Genomic DNA, 17020 nt, shown 5'->3' on the forward strand with positions numbered 1-17020 from the left:
TAATGTATGAATACTGTACACACAAAAAACAGCACACACAGGGAGAGGAAACGTTAGCAGACACACAATGTTATATGAGCACAATAGAGCAAGCCTGACGAAGGGGCCAGGAGGCCTTGAAACATTGCTCTATAGTGCACATACTGTACAACAGTGTGTGCCTGCTAACTTCTCCTCTCCCTGTGTGTGCTGCTTTTTTCTCTATTGCTGCTTTTTTTGATACATTAAAGAAGAAACTTAGTGACACCAAAAGCAAAACGTAAGTCCTTCATTTTCCGTGATTTACTTACTGAGTGCTCATCCAGTTTGTTTTTTGTACAGAAACATTAAGAACCTAGACCTTTCCTGATGCTTCCAGAGAGACATCAGGGGCTGGGACTCGTACTGATTACTCAATTCTCCTGCTACACAGACCTCGGGAACATAATTCTCTCACTTAGGGGCCTATTCACTAAAGATAAGTAATTCATCAAGCATTTTGGGCACTTCTCAAACGAGTTTGCGAGTGTAGCTATTCACAAAGCTTCGATAACTTGCCGAACTCGCTCGGGAACTGCTTCTCCCTCATCGGTACCGCTCCTGCACAGACAAACCGAGCGGGAGCTAAAAAAATGCTCAAACTCGCATTTTTTGAGATATTACACTATTCAGGTAGCTTCGATAATTACATCGCGGCTGCAACTCGCAAGCAACTCGCAGGTTCTCATCTCGCCACCCTTGAGATGGGATCTAAGATGTGACTTAGAAGAAAAAAAATATTTTTACTGCATCGGATTGAAGCCGGTGGTCTCCGGAGCTGACCCGCATTAATATAAGCTCCAGAGACCCCCTCCTTCAATCCTATGTAATAAAAACACATTTACAGGCAGCTTCATTACCTTAGCGGCTAAACGCTAAGGTAATGAAGCGGTTAAATACCAGTGCCCAGTTTATTGGGGGTAGAGGGAGAGGGTGAAGGTGGTATTTGGCCCATGGTGGGTGTTTATGCCACCGGGAGGGTTACCAGAGGAGTTAACCCCTTCATTGCCATAGTGGTTACCACTGCTATGGTAGTGAAGGGGTTAACCCCCCACCCCCCCGCAACATTCCCTGTAGACCTAACCACCCACCCTTTACCCACCCCGAAGAAACCAGGTATTCAGGTTTAACTCCTTCATTGCCTTAGCGGCTAGCCGATAAGGTAATGAAGCTGTTTTTATTTTATCTTAATAACAGAGTATTGAAGCAGGGGTCTCATGAGCAGAACCGCATTAATTTCAGCCTTGCGGATCACCTGCTTCCCGAGTTACAGGCCCTTGTATGGGGTGCTGGTATCTCCCTGCATTGTTTAAATGTCCCGCGTCACGTGACCGGGAGATTTAAATACACAGGAGATACCGGCACCCCATACCGGGGCCTGTAACTCGGGAAGCAGGGGGTCCCGGGACCTTAAATGAATGTGGTTCAGCTCAGGAGACCCACTGCTACAAGACTCTGTTCTTAAAATGTAAATAAAAACAGTGTGATCGTCTGTAAGAGCTGTGCAGGGAGATGCAGTTCTCGATGTGCAGCTCTCTATGTGCCAGCAGATCCCAGCAGAACTTAGAAAAATGCTGAGATAAGGACACTGCTATCCCGAGCGGTATTGGCATTTTCCTACCTCACGGCTTTAACTTGTGATAATTCTTTGTGAATACTGTGATAACACAAATGTCAGACCGTGAGGTAGGATCATGCCAAAAGGTTCGATTTGGCAGTGATAACATCGAAGTTTAGTAAATAGGCACCTTAACCTCACACACAGAGGCATCAGAAATATATGTTACAACCTCTTGCAATGAGACATCAAGTTCACATCTTTGACTAATTACTTTCCTTAATCCTGTACCTTTTTGTCATATGTAGTGCCCATGTCTACAGAGCTCAAGGTTCTTGGATGATCCACATTAATAACGTCCGAGTTACCTCTTTCAGCTCTCAGAGAGCCCTGACTTGATTGTTGTTGGACCTACAAAACAAAATAAATAGGCTAATTAGTAAAATGTAGAAAGTAATCTAATTCTTCCTCTACACGAGTTGTATGAACATATGTCACGAGAGAGAGAGAGAGACAGAGAGAGAGAGAGAGACAGAGAGAGAGAGAGAGACACACAGAGAGAGAGAGAGAGACAGAGAGAGAGAGAGACAGAGAGAGAGAGCATGGGAAGTGGGTACATTGATCTCATCCATTGGCTCTTTCTTAAAGCTTTCCTTCGGATCCCTGGGGTAACCACAGCATTCTATTCATGTGCAAATCAAGGGGATCTACCTGTGTGAAAGTGCATTGGTTATTCCTAAAACCATGTGTGGTCAGTGATCCCCAAGTAGAGGTTTGTGAACTACCGGTGTAAACATTACTTCAACAAAGGCATCGCGTTCACATACTGTATCCCTAAAGCCTATTTCCAAAAGGATTAATATACCTATCAGGGCATATACCTCTCACCCACTCTGTCTACTGAGTGATCAGGATCGCAATCCGGGGCCTGTAACTCGGGAAGCAGGGGGTCCCAGGACTTAAATTAATGTGGTTCAGCTCAGGAGACCCACTGCTACAAGACTCTGTTCTTAAAATGTAAATAAAACCAGTGTGATCGTCTGTAAGAGCTGTGCAGGGAGATGCAGTTCTCAATGTGCAGCTCTCTCTGTGCAGTTCTTACAGACTGCCATAGATCACAGCAGAACTTAGAAAAATGCTGAGATAAGGTCACTGCTATCCCGAGCGGTATTGGCATTTTCCTACCTCAAGGTTTTTAACTTGTGATAATTCTTTGTGAATACTGTGATAACACAAATGTTAGACCGTGAGAAACGGTCATGCCAAAAGGTTCGATTTGGCAGTGATAACATCGAAGTTTAGTAAATAGGCACCTTAACCTCACACACAGAGGCATCAGAAATATATGTTACAACCTCTTGCAATGAGACATCAAGTTCACATCTTTGACTAATTACTTTCCTTAATCCTGTACCTTTTTGTCATATGTAGTGCCCATGTCTACAGAGCTCAAAGTTCTTGGATGATCCACATTAAAAACGTCCGAGTTACCTCTTTCAGCTCTCAGAGAGCCCTGACTTGATTGTTGTTGGACCTACAAAACAAAATAAATAGGATAATTAGTAAAATGTAGAAAGTAATCTAATTCTTCCTCTACACGAGTTGTATGAACATATGTCACGAGAGAGAGAGAGACAGAGAGAGAGAGAGAGAGAGAGAGAGAGAGAGAGAGAGACACACAGAGAGAGAGAGAGAGACAGAGAGAGAGAGACAGAGAGAGAGCATGGGAAGTGGGTACTGCTGCGGCACAGTTTATTCGAGCATTTGCCCGTTCTGTGCCGCAGCAGTAGCCTGGCGCGCGCCCGAGTGTGACGGGCGCACGCCGAAGCAGCGGAAGAGCGCCCTCCGATCGGGGCGCTCTCCCTACCGCTGCCGGGTCCGCCGGGTCCCCCGGAACCCCCTGCCGCTGTCCCGCGATCGCGGGACACCAGGGCTCCCTCGGGGAGCCCCTGGACACGCGTGCAGCGGGTGCACGCTCCCGATGACGCGTGACCGCGCGTCTATGACGCGCGGCACGCCGAGGGGCGGCCACTAGCAAGCCGGGAGATTTCCCGGCTTGCGGTACCGACCACACTTCAATAAAGTGTGTCGGTAGTGTACATTGATCTCATCCATTGGCTCTTTCTTAAAGCTTTCCTTAGGATCCCTGGGGTAACCACAGCATTCTATTCATGTGCAAATCAAGGGGATCTACCTGTGTGAAAGTGCATTGGTTATTCCTAAAACCATGTGTGGTCAGTGATCCCCAAGGAGAGGTTTGTGAACTACCGGTGTAAACATTACTTCAACAAAGGCATCACGTTCACATACTGTATCCCTAAAGCCTATTTCCAAAAGGATTAATATACCTATCAGGGCATATACCTCTCTCCCACACTGTCTACTGAGTGATCAGGATCGCATGCCTGTCTATCCCTCTCTCCTCCTAGCAGAGAGTCATCATGGACAGAGATTTTACGTGCACATGCACAACATATACGTCATCAACAAGGACATGAGGAGCAGATATTGCAGCTCTATTCACCCGTACATGGATATCAGGGACACTTGCATCCCACAAACGATTTCCCGGGTAGTACCACTAACCTCTTTATCGTGGTCACTGGCTGATGCTTCATAATTTGAGGTGTGTGGAAAGCCAAATTGAATTACAGTCTGATTTTTATGATGTGCATCTGTCACAGAGTTGGGAGGTGATGTATGTCTCACTTACAACCAAGGACATTTTAGAATATTGTTTATTGATTAGGAGGACAGACTTGCTTCTTCTGTGGTTTAGTGCTTGAAGTGCTGTGACAGGGTCTCTTCCCTGCATAAAGGCCTGGCTTAAAAAGCCTATCATTAGCTACTGAGTCAAGCGCGAGCTGGTTAATTTGCAGCCTGAAGCAATTAATCAGTTTGGACCTGGCTCATTACCAGCAGAGCCCTGCGGAAGTGACACTTAGCCCTCCGACTCACAGATAGGGACTAAAGGTCTGATGTTAGTCAGAGGTCCATGCGGAGCTAGGTGTGTTTATTTTTGTTTTCTCCGTATATGCTGAAAAGAAGCAATATTTAATGTTGTTAAAGTTTTGGGCAAAATAAAAGCCTACATTGTTTTCCAAAAACAGTCTCCTGTTTTCACCTTTGCACCAGGGCCGCCGACAGGGAGGGAAAGTCGGTACAAGTATCCGGGGACCGGTGGCGGTGGGACGCCAGTGGCCGGACAAAGCAGTTGCCATTGGGCCCCGGCTCTCCCCACCTCCAGACCTCTTTCTCTCTCTCTGTCCCATGTCGGGTCCTCTGCTCCTTGTGTTGCAGCAGCGCTACTGATCAGATGACCGTGACGTCATCTCTACCCGACGGCCGTTTCGTTCTACACGAACTTCTTGTGCTGCAACACAAGGCGCAGAGGACGTGGAGGTATTGAGAGTTACAGCGATCTGGTGCAAGTTTGTGACAGGAGCTGGTTGTGGCTATGAACTAATCAGTTGTACCCTGTAGACTCTGGACTCCCCCACCCCTGTTGATGTCTTCACAAAGAGATTTCTCTCACACATATGGCTGCTTTTTATAATCCTGTAAGTGCAATTCCTATGGGCTACAGATTTTAATAAATGCACTCATTTGTTTAAACAGTTACATGCTATGGAGCTTGCGCTTCTGTTTTTCTTTTTTTCTTAGATTCCTAGTGGTTGGCTATACCACTTATATCTGAAGCTGCAATATACTCCCTGGATCTTCTTTGGGACTTATCTCTCTGGATATTTTTTCCAGTGGAACATTCTTTTGGACTTATCCTTAAATCACTGATCACATTATGGTTTGTTGTAATGTATAGTTTAGATTAATATGTATTATTAATTAATGAAAAAAAAATTGTCATTTTTATTATCACTTATTTCCACCTGAGCGCTACATAATTTTGTGTTGTGCTTTTTGATATATATATATATATATATATATATATATATATATATATATAGTGATCCAATGCTAGGTAAAACCATCTCTAAATCATCATTGAAGCCTTTGCTGTGTGTATTATATAGTATATGCAAGTGATCCAATGCTAGGTAAAAACCATCTCTAAATCATCATTGAAGCCTTTGCTGTGTGTATTATATAGTATATGCAAGTGATCCAATGCTAGGTAAAAACCATCTCTAAATCATCATTGAAGCCTTTGCTGTGTGTATTATATAGTATATGCAAGTGATCCAATGCTAGGTAAAAACCATCTCTAAATCATCATTGAAGCCTTTGCTGTGTGTATTATATAGTATACTGCTGCGGCCGAGTTTATTCGAGCATTTGCCCGTTCTCGGCCGCAGCAGTAACCTGGCGCGTGCTGCAGGGTGCCAGGCGAGCGCCGAAGCAGCGGAGGAGCGCCCTCCGATCGGGGCTTTCTCCCTCCCGCTGCCGGGTCCCCCGGAACCCCCTGCCGCCGTCCCCCACATCGCGGGACACCAGGGCTCCCTCGGGGAGCTCTGGACGTGCGTGCAGGGGGCGCAGGCACCCGATGACGTGTGACCGCGCATCGGTGATGCGCGGCACACTGAGGGAGTGCGGCTAGCACGCCGGGGCATCCCTCGGCTTGCGGTGCTAGCCGTGCTCGGATAAAACGTGTCGCCTGTGTATGCAAGTGATCCAATGCTAGGTAAAAACCATATTTGAATGCTGTTTTCTGTCTACCCCTAATCAAATTAAGTGCTGCCACCTAGGCAGGGAACACCCTGTGTAGAAAACTATTTGTTTGAATGTGCCTCAGATGTGCTAATTAAGCAGACAGAACCACACTGTCAGGTGACTTTTTAGGCCTATATAAACCCAGTCAAAACAGCTAGTCTGCCTGCAGCCCATATCCAAGTGGCCCATTATAAGTGGCATGACTACTGAACAACTGAAGTTTAAAAGGAAGTTCGGAAGAAGTGGACACCCCAACAGGCCCTGATTCCTGCATTTGAACTACGCTGGAAAGGAGGATATCATCAATACCAGACTGCATCATTACTGATGTGATGCTGCCTTTACCATTTATATTTGCTGTGACTTCACTTCTTCTCAAATTATGCACTTCTTTTTACCAGCCTCAGTATGTCTCTAACTCTATTCATATATCTCCATCTCTCCTTCCTTCACCACTTCTCTTTTCACATGAACTCCTTTCTTACCTGCGTCCTCTGACACCACACAGCTATATCCCATGCACTAAAAAACACCCCTACAAATCATCCTCACACATCCTTTTTCTATGCTTTTCCTCCTTGCCTCTGGGGATATCTCTCCCAATCCTGGTCCCTGTCTTATTCCTACATGCGCTCGTCCTCGCCTGCCAACTGCAACCTCTACTCCTTCTGGTGTCAACCCCTCCAACCTCACACCTATCCCCTGCCACCCTCCCTCCTCTCTCCCTTTCTCCTGTGCCCTTTGGAATGCTCGCTCCCTCTCTAACAAGTTCCTCTCTGTGCATGACTTCTTTCTCTCTCACTCTCTGCTCCTGTTTGCTATAACTGAGACCTGGCTCACTCAGTCTGACTCTGCTCTGGAAGCTGCCCTCTCCTACGGTGGCCTTTCCTTCTCCCACACTCCGCGCACTGATGGCAGGGGTGGAGGCGTGGGGCTCCTGCTCTCCTCTCTCTGTCGTTACCGAACCCTTCCTATTCCTCCCTCTTTTGCTTTTCCCTCCTTTGAGGCTCACACTGTCCAGATTTTCTCTCCTCTCCCTGTTCATGTGGCGGTCATCTATCGCCCACCTACCTCTACTCATCCCCCTTCTGCCTTTCTCTCTCACTTTGAATCCTGGCTCTCTTTCTTCCTCTCCTCAGACTCCCCTGTTCTTCTCCTTGGGGACTTCAATTGCCACATTGATGACCCCTCTCTCCCTTGGGCTTCCCGCTTTCTTTCCCTAGCCTCTTCTTTTGGCCTTCAATAGTGGACTACAGCCAGCACCCACAAGGATGGCCACTACTTAGACCTGGTTTTCACTAAGAACTTCTCTCTCTCTGATTTCTCCATTTCCCCTTTTCCTCTCTCTGACCATCATCTCATCTCATTCTCTCTATCTCACTTCTCCCCTTCTCCACCTCCATCTACACCCCGGTTCTGCAGAAACCTGCGCTCTATTCACTTACCTGACTTTGAGTCCACTTTAAGCTCCTCCCTCTCCTCTCTCAGCTCTGCTACAGACCCCGACAACCTGGTCAGGAACTACAACTCCGTCTTGTCCTCCTCTCTTGATCTACATACCCCACTTTCTCTCTGCTGCACTCGCCCTTCTAACCCTAGACCCTGGCTAAATTCCCACACACGCATGCTGCTCCACTCGTTCCTCTGAACGCCTCTGGAGGAAGTCTCACACTCTCGCAGACTTCCTTCACTACAAATTTATGCTATCCTGTTTCAACTCTGCCCTCTCGCAAGCTAAACAAGCCTACTTTTCTGCACTAATCAACATGCACAAGTCTAACCCACGCCGACTGTTCTCTGTCTTTGATACTCTACTCAAACCACCCTCAGCTGCCTCTCCTTCCTCCACCTCCGCTCAGGACTTTGCTGACTATTTTAAGGAAAAGGTGGAATCCATACGTCAGAACATCCCCTCTGTTTCTTCTTCCCATCCTACACCTCTTCCTAACTCTCCTCCTGCCTTTCTTGACTCTTTTTCCACTGTCTCAGAGGAGGATGTGTCGCTGTTGATCGCCACTTCTCCCTCTACCACTTGCCCTCTTGACCCCATTCCCTCCCATCTCCTAAAACCTCTTGCTCCTACTATAATCCCTATGCTCACACACATTTTTAACTCCTCCCTCTGCTCTGGAACCTTTCCATCCTCCTTCAAACATGCAACAGTCATACCATTACTCAAAAACAGCAAGCTTGACCCTACCTGTCTTTCTAACTATCGACCTGTCTCCCTCCTGCCTTTTGCCTCTAAACTCCTTGAACGTCTTGTATTCTCTCGCTTGCTCCATTTTCTCAACACCTATTCTCTCGTAGACCCTCTACAATCTGGCTTCCGCACTGCTCACTCCACGGAAACAGCCCTCACTAAAATAACTGACGACCTCCATGCTGCCAAAGACAGAGGTCATTACACTCTGCTCATATTACTCGACCTCTCTGCAGCATTTGACACCGTGGACCACCCTCTTCTCCTTCACATTCTCCATACTCTTGGTATTCGGAACAAAGCTCTATCCTGGATCTCATCCTACCTCTCCCATCGTACTTTCAGTGTCTCTTCTGCTAACACCTCCTCCTCCTCTATTGATCTCTCTGTGGGGGTACCCCAGGGCTCTGTCCTGGGACCTCTTCTCTTTTCTCTGTACACACTCTCCCTCGGTGACCTAATAACATCTTTTGGGTTTAAATATCACCTCTATGCTGACGACACACAAATATACTTTTCAACACCTGACCTTACACCTGCTATACAGACCAAAGTTTCTGAATGTCTCTCTGCTATATCATCCTGGATGGCCCTCCGTCGCCTTAAACTCAACATGGCTAAAACAGAGCTCCTCATACTTCCTCCCAAACCTGGCCCTACTACCTCCTTCCACATTACTGTTGGAACTACGATCATCCACCCAGAAGCCCAAGCACGCTGCCTAGGGGTCACACTCGACTCCTCTCTCACATTCGCCCCTCACATTCAAAACATTTCTAAAACTTGTCGCTTTTTCCTCCGCAATATAACAAAGATACGCCCTTTCCTCTGTTGCTCGACTGCTAAAACTCTGACTCAGGCCCTCATTCTCTCCCGTCTTGATTACTGTAACCTCCTGCTGTCCGGCCTTCCTGCCTCTCACCTGTCTCCCCTACAATCTATCCTAAACGCTGCTGCCAGAATCACTCTACTCTTTCCTAGATCTGTCTCAGCATCTCCCCTCATGAAATCCCTCTCCTGGCTTCCGATCAAATCCCGCATCTCACACTCCATTCTTCTCCTCACTTTTAAAGCTTTACGCTCTTCTGCCCCTCCTTACATCTCAGCCCTAATTTCTCGCTATGCACCACCCCGACTCTTGTGTTCTGCTCAAGGATGTCTTCTTTCTACCCCCTTTTTATCTAAAGTCCTCTCCCACCTTAAACCTTTTTCACTGACTGCCCCACACCTCTGGAATGCCCTTCCCCTCAGTACCCGACTAGCACCCTCTCTATCCACCTTTAAGACCCACCTTAAGACACACTTGCTTAAAGAAGCATACGAATAGCACTGTGAACATTCTGAACACATGATACAAAAAGCTTGGCCCCCTGCAGACGCACTTACCAGAACTCCCTCCTACTGTCTCTGTGCGTTCTCCCTACCTACCAATTAGATTGTAAGCACCTCGGGGCAGGGACTCCTCTTCCTTAATGTTATGTTTGTCTAAAGCACTTATTCCCATGATCTGTTATTTATATTATCTGTTATTTATTCGATTACCACATGTATTACTACTGTGAAGCGCTATGTACATTAATGGCGCTATATAAATAAAGACATACAATACAATACAATATATAACCAGATGATGGTCCAGTAAGGAGAGACAGCACACACGGGTAGAAAATGCAAAAAGTGTATTAAAACACAAAAACCAACGTTTCGGTTCCTGCAAACGGAACCTTCCTCAGGGTTGAGGAAGGTTCCGTTTGCAGGAACCAAAACGTTGGTTTTTGTGTTTTAATACACGTTTTGCATTTTCTACCCGTGTGTGCTGTCTCTCCTTACTGGACCATCATCTGGTAATATACACCTTTATTATCTTTTATGGGACAAGCATCTGGATTTCCTTCTTTTGTGTGTGTGCCGGCTGCTGTGATTATTATATATGACCACATGGGCACTTAATACCACATGCTGTACCTCTGTGGTTTTATATATAGCAAGATAAAGTCAGCACTTAAAGTCAATATTTCTAAAATCTTATCACTTGATTTCCCCGAAGGTCTTAACCGAGATCTTGATTTTACTTGTTTCTTGCAGGATACTTAGTGGCACTCTAATGCTTGAATTGATTTCCATTCACAGTTAGCATCTACCTGACACATTTTGGCCTCCTGATTCCTACATTTGCCTTAGTATTGCTTCCCGTTATAGATTTCCTGTGTATTTCTTGCTAGTTATATATCTTTGAGATGCTGCCGATGTCCACTGTGAAGAGTTTTAATACTTTATTTCCTTTCTTTGATTTGTTAACGGATATAGTTTACATTGATTTTATTTTGCTAATCTTTTTTTAGCCCCTTCTTTTCATAAACGGCGTGTGACTGATGGTTTCTTTTCCCGGCACACATTGTTTGATTATTGAAATAGCTTGGAGCAGTTACAGTACCAGTTTATTTTCACATAATTATGTAATTGTTTGTTTTATCTACAGTAATATATTCCGTGGATGACGTCTTCAAGTTACTTGAGTCATGCATGAAAAACAGACCTATAGGGCATAGTGGCTCTTGCCGGCTACTGTACATTGCATCATTCACGCTGAAACCATGCCATCATTGTGGCACATTGTCACTGCCATGTTGTTAAATGTTATCTATTATTTATACAAACATCACACGCGGTTCATGTATCTTTTTCTGATGAATGCTCCATTCCGGTTAAAACATTGGATCTTTAATGAATAAAATATATAAGTTGATGCTGTTGGTCTCTTGAGGTATTCCTGGGTTTGGGATTTTTAAGGAACTATAGTGGCCACAAGAAGAGATTATATGAAAATGGATCTCAGGGTATGAACTTCTCGCAACTCAAATGTCCAACGAGAACCCTGCATCTCATCACCTCCCTATACATTCACACCCTGGGAACTTACTTTCTACCGTCTCCTACATACACCTCTCAACATTTTCCCACTCATTTCCCCTCCCTCACTACCTCCTTAGCGCAGTCGGTTCCATTTGTCTTATAACTGGAGGTGTGTAGGGTGTCCAAAAGAAGGACCTCTTGTTCATCATGACCTTCAGGTATCACAGATATTAAAGATGATTGTTGCTAGGGGAAAAAAGAAACAATCGAGATTTAAAAAAGGCGATAAAGGACAGTTTTTTCTCATTCCCTAACCTCTATAATTTGTGCCAATTCACTATGAGATCTTCATACTTCCTATGTTTGATTCTTATGAAGGACATGTAAAGAGTTTGGCAAAACTAACCTAGTGCATGTACAGTATACAGTAAATGTTAAGAAGAGGCCAGTGCTCAGAGCAGTGAAAGCACTCTCGGACAGCTCGGTGGCAGCAGGGCCGCCGACAGATTTCCTGGGGCTCAGGACCAGAATTTCACCCAGGCCCTTCCCCCCTTGTCGGCAGCGATTCCCCCCCCCCTTCTGTGTTGGCAGCCTTGCCTCCCCTCCCCTTTCGCACCTGTATTTCTCTCCTCCCCCCTTTCTTCATCACTCACTCTCCCCCTCCACTATCTAATATATAACTATATACAAATATATTCGGGGACAATACAAGGAGCTTTCAAAAGAAATATTCATCCCACGGGCAGTACAAAGGACTCGGGGCCATCCCTTAAGGTTGGAGGAAAGGAGATTTCACCAGCAACAAAGGAAATGGCTCTTTACAGTAAGGGCAGTTAAAATGTGGAATTCATTACCCATGGAGACTGTGATGGCAGATACAATAGATTTGTTCAAAAAAAGGTTGGACATCTTTTTAGATGGGAAAGGTATACAGGGATATACCAAATAAGTATACATGGGAAGGATGTTAATCCAGGGATTAATCCGATTGCCAATTCTTGGAGTCAGGAAGGAATTTATTTTCCCCCTTATGAGATATCATTGGATGATATGACTCTGGGTTTTTTTGTTTGCCTTCCTTTTCCACCACCCCCGTATACAATTATTACCACCACTCCACCCCCTCAAAACAATTACCACCACCCCACACCCAATACAATTATTACCACCACCCCACACCTACCAATACAACTATTACCATGAACCCACACACCCCCAATACAATTATTACCACCACCCCACACACCCCCAATACAATTATTACCACCAGCCACCACCCATACAATTACCACCACTCCTGCAATACAATTACCCCCACACACTCCCCAATAACATTATCACTTCTCTCTGGTTGCGTTCGTCGCTGGGCTCCGGGTCTCCCCAGCTGCTGTGTCTGCTTCTTCCCACGCTGTGCTCTCTCTCCCACTGGAAGCTGGGTGCACCCGGAAGTCAGTCTCCGCTTCCGGCGCACACTTGCAGGAGAGAGGATGGCGTGGTAAAAAGCAGACACAGCAGCTGGGGAGAGCCGGGAGCCGAGGCCCGGAGGATGTCCCTGCTCCTCCTCCCCCCCTGCCAGCAGCCATGGGTGGCAGTGGATCTAGTGACATACCTGAGATTCCTTCTGTGCTTGGCCATTGTTGGAAGGCAGCTTCTACAGAAGGGAATACAATGATAATATTACCAGTCATTCAGATATACTGTAGGTTGCCAGCATATTCTGCAGCACAAACAGTGAAAGGTAAACTATTACAATGTTAGCACATACTAGCACAATGTGTAACAACGTCCCTGCTCCAAGAAGTTTATACAGGCATACCCCACTTTAAGTACACTCACTTTAAGTACACTCGCGAGTAAGTACATATCGCCCAATAGGCAAACGGCAGCTCACGCATGCGCATGTCATCACGTCCTGAACAGCAATACCGGCTCCCTACCTGTACCGAAGCTGTGCGCAAGCAGGGAGACTATAGAGCCTGTTACAAATGCGTTATTTACATCAGTTATGCACGTATATAACGATTGCAGGACAGTACATGCATCGATAAGTGGGAAAAGGTAGTGCTTCACTTTAAGTACATTTTCGCTTTACATACATGCTCCGGTCCCATTGTGTACGTTAATGCGGGGTATGCCTGTATTCTAGTGGAAACAGTCAGCATTATATACCAAGCTGCTAAACTGAGGCGAAAAGTGATTAGAAAAAATGGCAGCAGAAACCACTAAAAGCCGTAGATTTTTTCTTCTTTCATAAATCTGGTGCAATTTGTTCCCCGAGCTTTGCAGCTGGGAGAATGGACATAAGGCTGTGGCGCCGCTGGCGCCGACCGCGCTCATGCTTGAGAGCGGTGACGTCACCAGCTCTCCAAGCATGAGTGCCGGGTGTCCTAGCTATTCCGACAGTGCGCGCAGGGGGGCTTTGCGGGCAAATTGAGCCAAAGTTACATTTTTTTGTTTACTCAAGTGCCAAGCTTGAGTGAGCCTGCGCGCATCGCGTGGGCAGGGACTTGCAGATATACATTTATGTAATTAAAAGCGGCAAGCACCGCGCGCTCAGCGCCAGCGGGGAGTCAGCCTGACTTTCACTGTTCTATTTAGTGTCACAAACAGTTTGTGTTTCTGGCAGGGACATTCTCTTCTCTCTAGGTGTTTCGCGTCAGACACCAGTAAGAGGTGTGGGCACGAGAGATACGCACAGTTCTCAGAGCTCAGTTTGAACGCTTTTAAGCAATTTTTTAATATTTATTTTAAATGGGTTTTTTTCCCCCAACAAAAGACTTTCGCCAGAATTATACAAAAATGCCTATATTGGGCGCTATTCTTTGTAGTAAGCCTCAATCAAGCACTTTTTAAGAAGCTAGCATTTTTGGGGGAGGGGTTGGGGGGGTTTCTAATGCATAATAAGTTTCCAATGCTTGGGCTAATATTTGTGAATGCTTTTTGTGAGCAGCGAATGTCCAAAGTTTGCCACTTTTGCATACTCGGGCGAAATAACATTGATTTCTAGTGGATACATCAGTACTGCACCGACACACTTTATTCGAGCAAATACCCAGTATGTACCTGGCAGATACCTGGAATGCGCCGCTCCTCACCTCTGACAAGCCCCGTTGCGTTTGCCTTCCCAGCCTGGGTTCATGCCTGGCTGACGGGCGGCTGATCTGTTAAATGATAATGATTAGGATTTAATAGGCTGCAATGCTTCGCGTGTCTACCAGATGGCATAAATTCATGAATTGTAATGCAGTATATATATATATACTGTGCAGTATTTCAGCCAGCGGGAATAAAATGCTTCAATCCCTGCTTGGAAAATACCTCAATGCACTCGGGCAGAAAACAGTCACAAACCTCAATACACCCGGGTATACCCGAATTCGTGGGACTAGCCGAGCTCGAATAAAGTGTGTCGCCAGTGTAGAGATGTGTAAACTTTTCACTTTTTGTGAACCTTTTTGTTTTTAAACTGGGAAGGTTCACCCAAAAAAAGACATTGGTCATGTAACCGTAGTATTTTAAATGTACATTTATCAAACAATTGTGCAGAAATTGCAAAATCTTTCCATTTGAATTTCTAAACAGAAAATGGTGATATTTTGTTTTTTGCTAAAGAAAAACCTGAGGTTGGTGTTATGGTTTTTGGGCTAAGATTAGGGGTCAGGGTTTTTAGGGTAAGGGGTTATGGTTAGAGTTGGAAGACTAAGGTGTTATGGTTAGGGATTTTATTTTAAGGGGTTAAGGCAGCGGTGCGCAAACTGGGGGGAATTTCCAGGGGGGTGCAGCGGTTACAGACGTCCCGCGCTCTTCCCCATGGTATTTAAATTAAATGCGGGTGGAGGCGTGAGGCCTCTGTAACTCCCTTACCTGTTCTCTGCCATGGCAATGTGCGTCAAATGACGCGGCGGGGTCACGTGACGTCACTTGACCCGCAACGTCTTTTAACGGCGAGTCTTTGGCGAGAGAGGGCGCGAATGCTGCGGCTCCCGGGCAGGGGGGCGCAGCTCAAGAAGTTTGCGCACCCCTGGGTTAAAGCTGCAGTTCAGGCAATATCCTGCATGTGTGGTTTTTTTTTAATAAATCAGTTCTGTAGTAAGAAAAAATACTTTTAGCATTTTCTGTTTTAAAAAAAACAACTTTGAAAGACCAATTTTCTTGTATTCTATTTTAACAAGCATGCTTGTTCCTATAGCAACGATTTACATTCCCCATATTTAAAGATGTCGCCAAACTTGCCGATCAATAGACGGAGAACGAATTGACCGGCAGCTATGTAGTTCTTTTAGGTAAATAGAGATTGCCCACATGGAACTATTGAAGTAAAAAATAAAATTAAAAAAAAGACTGAACTGCAGCTTTAAGGTTTTTAGGGTAAGGGGTTAGGGGTTAGAGTTTGCATTACTTGCGACGGCAAACTATCCCGGTGGCCAAAATGTCCTGGCAGTGAAACGGCTGCAGCTCATTGTCCTAGATGTGTGTATGATATATGCTGATCAGGCTATAATACCCTTTATAATACAGTAGAGCCAGTTTTGATATCTTCCATTAATTTTATAGTGATCAATCCTACCTACTGTTTAAAATCGCATTTATAATGATTTTACTTTTCCTAGGGTTACACAGAGGTGCAATATGTATTTAATCACAATTATAAAATGCAAACCGTTTGAGCTAATTCATTCTCATGCTCAAAAGATGCCAACAACTCTGCAGTTCAATAATATCGATCAAAAATTCCTCTTTTCTAATTCATGTTTCTGCACAAAAAAGGAAGATATGGCCTCATAACAGAGTCATATATGCCATTGTCACTTGAAAAAGACCACTTAGGTCGAAACGTCGTGTTGGCTCAATAAATGAGTTTATTTTGCTCAAATCCGCAGTGCCCTTTGTTCCTTCATTCATCTGTCTTGGACTGATTGCAGGCTTTCGTGCAAACACTGGAGCACCGGTAATTGTATGTTTTTTCTATTTTTGAGGTGTGCAGCATCACTTTATTTGTTCTGGACTCATAACAGAGTCCCCATAATGATAAAGCTGAACCACTAAAGTAATTTAATCAACAGACACTACACATATTGTATGTGCTCTCTTGTCATTAAAAGGCTCAAAAGCGGTGGCAGCGGCCGAACTAATGATACAGATCAGGACTCACAGGGGCGGCCCCTTCCATTAGGTCCTAGGGGCTTATTAATAATAATGATTATTTTTTCCTCTTATTAGTTTTTATTTATCTTTTTTTTAAATTATTTATCTTTTTTTTTGTCTGGTGTTTTGGCGCCCTATTTTTATTTTGCGTCGCGCTGGGGTGCAGTCGCACCACCTGCAGCCCTGATAGTTATGTCCCTGTTTATTTTATTTTCGGGGCGCAAATGTTACGTTTCGTCGAGGGTGTATGAAACCCTTGCGCCGGCCCTGATCAGGAGGAGCTTATGTTATTATGCTAGTGAGGAGCGGCTCAGTGAGTAATGGCACTGAGTTTGAAGCAGGGGAACCTGGTTCAATTCCCGGTGCTCTTTGTGACCTTGGGCAAGTCACCTTATCTCCCTGTGCCTCAGGCACCAAAAAATAGATTGTAAGCTCCACGGGTCAGGGACCTGTGCCTGCAAAACGTCTCTGTAAAGCGCTATACAAGAACATGCTAAAAAAAATAAAATACTAGTGCTTTACACTAAAATAAATACATAAGGATAATGCCCCAAAGAATGTATGATGTAACAAAA

At 45.2% G+C, this 17020-nt stretch overlaps 1 protein-coding gene across 2 annotated transcripts in view; it reads right to left on the bottom strand.

The window, feature by feature from the left end:
• Positions 1-1835: 1835 nt before the first annotated feature.
• Positions 1836-17020, bottom strand: part of LOC142496103 (V-type proton ATPase 116 kDa subunit a 4-like) — an 84497-nt gene continuing 69312 nt past the window's right edge. Inside the window, exons 15-18 of one of the 2 annotated variants that reach the window (XM_075602503.1) lie at positions 12910-12951; positions 11430-11546; positions 2991-3110; positions 1836-1987 (exon numbers count right to left, since the gene is read on the bottom strand). In XM_075602503.1, the coding sequence (XP_075458618.1) occupies positions 1856-1987; positions 2991-3110; positions 11430-11546; positions 12910-12951 (411 nt within the window). In that variant the 3' untranslated portion in view covers positions 1836-1855. The remainder of the gene's footprint in view (positions 1988-2990; positions 3111-11429; positions 11547-12909; positions 12952-17020) is intronic. The other variant, XM_075602502.1, reaches the window with a different exon arrangement.

Source organism: Ascaphus truei, chromosome 5, assembly GCF_040206685.1.
Source record: "Ascaphus truei isolate aAscTru1 chromosome 5, aAscTru1.hap1, whole genome shotgun sequence".
Lineage (NCBI taxonomy): Eukaryota > Metazoa > Chordata > Amphibia > Anura > Ascaphidae > Ascaphus > Ascaphus truei.